Source organism: Chaetura pelagica, unplaced genomic scaffold (genome assembly GCF_000747805.2).
Source record: "Chaetura pelagica isolate M959 unplaced genomic scaffold, ChaPel_1.0 scaffold658, whole genome shotgun sequence".
Lineage (NCBI taxonomy): Eukaryota > Metazoa > Chordata > Aves > Apodiformes > Apodidae > Chaetura > Chaetura pelagica.
The window spans coordinates 196,782-200,706 of NW_009954168.1; the positions used below are offsets into that span (position 1 = coordinate 196,782).

General features: G+C 56.5%; 1 protein-coding gene across 1 annotated transcript in view; it reads left to right on the top strand.

Moving 5' to 3' along the window:
- The first annotated feature begins 2,302 nt into the window (after positions 1-2,302).
- Positions 2,303-3,925, top strand: part of CASC4 (cancer susceptibility candidate 4) — a 95,264-nt gene continuing 93,641 nt past the window's right edge. Inside the window, exon 1 of the mRNA XM_010002841.1 lies at positions 2,303-2,326. Within this exon, the coding sequence (XP_010001143.1) occupies positions 2,303-2,326 (24 nt within the window). The remainder of the gene's footprint in view (positions 2,327-3,925) is intronic.

Below are 3,925 nucleotides of genomic sequence, written 5' to 3' on the forward strand. Positions count from 1 at the left end.
TGGAGGGAGCAGTTTGACCAACACCCCGGGCCAGTAGCACCTGGAAGATCTGAGCAGGCAGAGAACCCCCCGAGCCCCAGCTTAGAGCCCCCTGCCCCCCCCAAGCGCAGCCCCCCAGGGTGCAGGGAGAGGACACGGCTCCTGCTCCTGGGGACTCGAGCAGCAGAACCAAAGCAAACAACCCAAACTAAGGGTTCCGCGCACCAGGTAGACGTTCAAAACCCTGAGTCGGAATAAAAACTAAGGGCAGGTTCAAAAGCAATTAATATTTACATCGCCTGGAATTGCAGCTCATGAATAAAGATCATCCGGCCAGGAAGGGACCAGCACGAGCCTCGTGATTCAGGCAAAACGGATCTTATTTGTGCTACAGAAGTGACCATATGTGGAATCCTTCTGGGAGGCTGCAATCAGTCAGATTAACATGATAATGAGCTCTGATGTACCCGGGATGGGGAGATCTTTGTCCTCGGAGACACCACGTTGCTCCCTGCATATCACCAAATACTGGTTTTTTTATAACCACAACTCTTGTTTGGCTCCAAGATTGTTAATCCTCCCAAAAGGTGATTCCTGGGGAGAGCGAGAAGAGCATTTTAAGATGTAAACACAACCAGAGTGACAGCAGAAACTCCCTAATAAATCTGACGGTGCCTTCAGCAGGGCATGAGCCGCAGCCCGAGCACCACGTGCTGGAAATCTCCACAAGAACCACCTTGTCTTACCAACACGACTGGGGGACAAACCTTGGGTAACGTGCTGGGTGCTGTGCTGAGTACCTGCCACCTCTTTTGGAGAGCCTGCCCTCCTCACGGGCAGCCTCTCATGGGCATGGAAAAGCATCAGCTGGGGAGAAAGGCTGGTGGGAGCCCCCTTCCCAAAAAGGGGCTCCAGGGATTGTGGAGCCAGCATGGGGCTGTTTGGGGACAGTCCCTTGGGATGCTGCAGACACTGGGGATGTGGCAGCAGCCTGCTCCTCTCTCCCCTTCCCTGAGCTCTGTTCAAGGGATTTGGATGGGCAGAAGCAAACACTCTCTGCCCTGCAGGTAACCAACCCACCGCCAGTGTCCTCAGTGCCACCAACGAGGATGGCTCGGCCACTCATTGCCACCAACATGGATGGTTTGCCCAAGGGGAAAGCAATGCTGCCAGGCACTACTGGGACTTTTAAAAAGACAAAGCAGAGAGACCTCAGGAAGAGGAATCCAACCCCAGCACCTCCTGCAAGGGAACAAGGACCACATCCCTACAGGGCTGCAGCAACAGAGCTGGCCTCACACTGGCAACTGGGAGGGGTGGGCAGCACCATCCATGACCTCTCCAAGGCAAGAGGCCACCAGCCCCAGCCCTGTTTCCCCTGAAGCTGTGGCTGAGAGGAGCAGGCAGGGGCTCTGGGGTGCAGGCAGGGGTGCAGGCAGCACAGCATCCTCCCTGCCAGGCAGGGAGCTGAGCCCTGCCAGCGACAGGGCGCACGCGAGCGGCGCGTGGCAGGACGTTTGATCACAGCTCTGCTCCTCAGCTAAACGCTTTACAAGCTGTTGAGCAGCTGGGTGTCAACTCCAGCACATAGCAAAGAGCCTTGTTTTATTCATCAGAAGTCTGAGATAAAAAACCGTTTGGATGAGAACCCGTCTCAGCAGCAGAGCCCTGTCCTGGCTCCCCTGGCAGCACCCAGCCCTCCCCAGAGCCACTCTGGTTTGCACAGGACCATCCCCACTGCCACCCCCTGCAAACCCCAGGGGGTGAGTGGCCTCAGCAGCCCTCAGCCATGCTGTGCCACCTTGGGAACACTGCAGCTCCTACAGGGAGTGACACAGTGGTGGTGGCAGGTGACAGGTCAGATCTCATCTCCCCAGGGCCTCAGAACACCACCTGACACCAGCCCAGTGCCAGTGGGAGCAGAAGATGCTGGTCAGGCCTCCTCACCCCCCTGACTCAGCACCCAATCTGCCCATGGATGGGGCTCTGACTGCACCAGGGACTTAAAAAAAACACCACAAAAAAGGCCCCATTTTGCTTCCCAGGTCACCCAGAGCCAACTTGTTTCCCCCCCAGGATCATTTTTTGTTAGCCCTGTTTATTAGGACTTCAGGACAAAAAAGCTGATCTGGAACTGCAGAATGGCTCTGAGATCATTCTCCTGCACATCACACACAGATCCTGCAAATCCACCAATTCTTTTATCACTTAAAGTGCAGGCAGCTCAGGTCCACATCCCATATTTACAGCAGGCTGTGGCTTTCAGAGTAGGAAGAAAAACTGCTTTAGCTGCCGTGGTTTAATTTCCAAAGGCTGGCCTGACATGGGGAACAAGCAGGAGAACGATGTATGTGTCATCTCAGCAAGGCCTTTATTTTGCCAGTGGGTTTAATGTCTCAAAATACATATTCATTTAAATGCAAATTTCTGGCTTCACCTGGGACTCAACAAAAGCTTTTGCTGAAATGAATGTTGACCTTTCACACTGACTCTCCATCTCTACCTGCTTTCTTCTGTAAATCAAAGCCTTTGAGGATGACCTGGACTTGCTGACCTTCCCAGAAGGAAAGCAGCACTTCTCTGCAGTGAAACATGGCCATTAGTTGCCAGCTCCTCTCCCCAGCCCCAAGCAAGGCAGCACCCAGCAACAGGCACCAGGAGAAAGGCTCTCCCAGATCAGAGAATCATGGAATGGTTTGGAGGGATCCTGAAGACCATCTAGTCCCAATCCCCTGCCATGGGCAGGGACACCTCCCACCAGACCAGGTTTATCCAAGCCCCATCCAACCTGGAGATGCCCAGGCAGCCCTGTTGAATCATTTGGACTCCCCAGCTCTGGGGCAGCCCCTGGGGTCTGCAGAGCCCTGTCACCCTCCATGTCCCCAGGTGCCAGGGGGGCTGGTGGCTCAGCACTGGGGACAAGCTGCAGGCAGGGGCTCTACTGGAGGTGCTGGTTCCCCACAGACCCTGCCTGAGCCACAGGCACAGCACCTGCTGCCAAGGGACAAGCCCAGAGGAGGGATCAAGGTGCCAGTGGGACACTTCCAGCTGCAAGGGACCAGGGCTTTGCTCAGCTGCTGCTATTTTTAAAGAAAAGCCCCTCCCTCCCCCCCCAAGTCCTCCATCCTTCCAGCCACACGGCAGTGTCAGACACGACCTTTTCAGATTAACCCAAGAGGGCAAAACACATTCTCTCGGTGCCGTGATCCGGGGGATGGTGATGTGGGCTGACACCCTCCCCCGGGAACACCCCCAGGCCACCACGCCTCGGGACTTGGCTGAAAACATGTCAGGGCACTTCGGGCCCTTCTGAGCCGAGAGCAGGCGATGCTGCACCTCATGCCAGCCCACCCCAGCTGCCCCCAGCTCCCCTCTGCAGCCAGGGTGTCTGTGGGGCTGGAGGGCACCCGGGCATCCCGAGCCTGTGACTGCAAATCACTGCCCAGCTTAAACCCAGCTGGGACGAAAAGTAACCAGCTCCTTCGCAGAGCAGGAGTTGTTTGCTATTTAAAGCTGTGGGATCAGGCCCTTGCAGCTAACATCTGCAGGAAGGATGTGCCATCCTTCACGGGAAGCAGAAAGAAAAGAGCTGTCCTTCCTTCCGTGCGTTCCCCAGGCTCTCCAGCAGGATCCGCTCACCCACGGCGGGCTGGAAACAGAGTGGCTTTTAAAATTATTATTATTATTATATTTAAAACAAGTGACCTTATTTCTCAGTTCTGTGCTGGGTGTTGGGGTGTCTCCCCCTCGGCCCCATCCCGCCCTCAGGCAGGGGACAGCCCGGGGGCTGTTTCCCGTGCAGAGAACCTGGGTTGCAGCCCCAGGGCCGTGCAGGTCCCAGCGCAGCCCCGAGCAGGGACTGGGAACGGGACCCACAGCTTGTCCTGCAGCCCAGCACGCGGGGCTGCACCCACCCGCGGCAGCCCCGGGGGGCCAGGGCCATCCC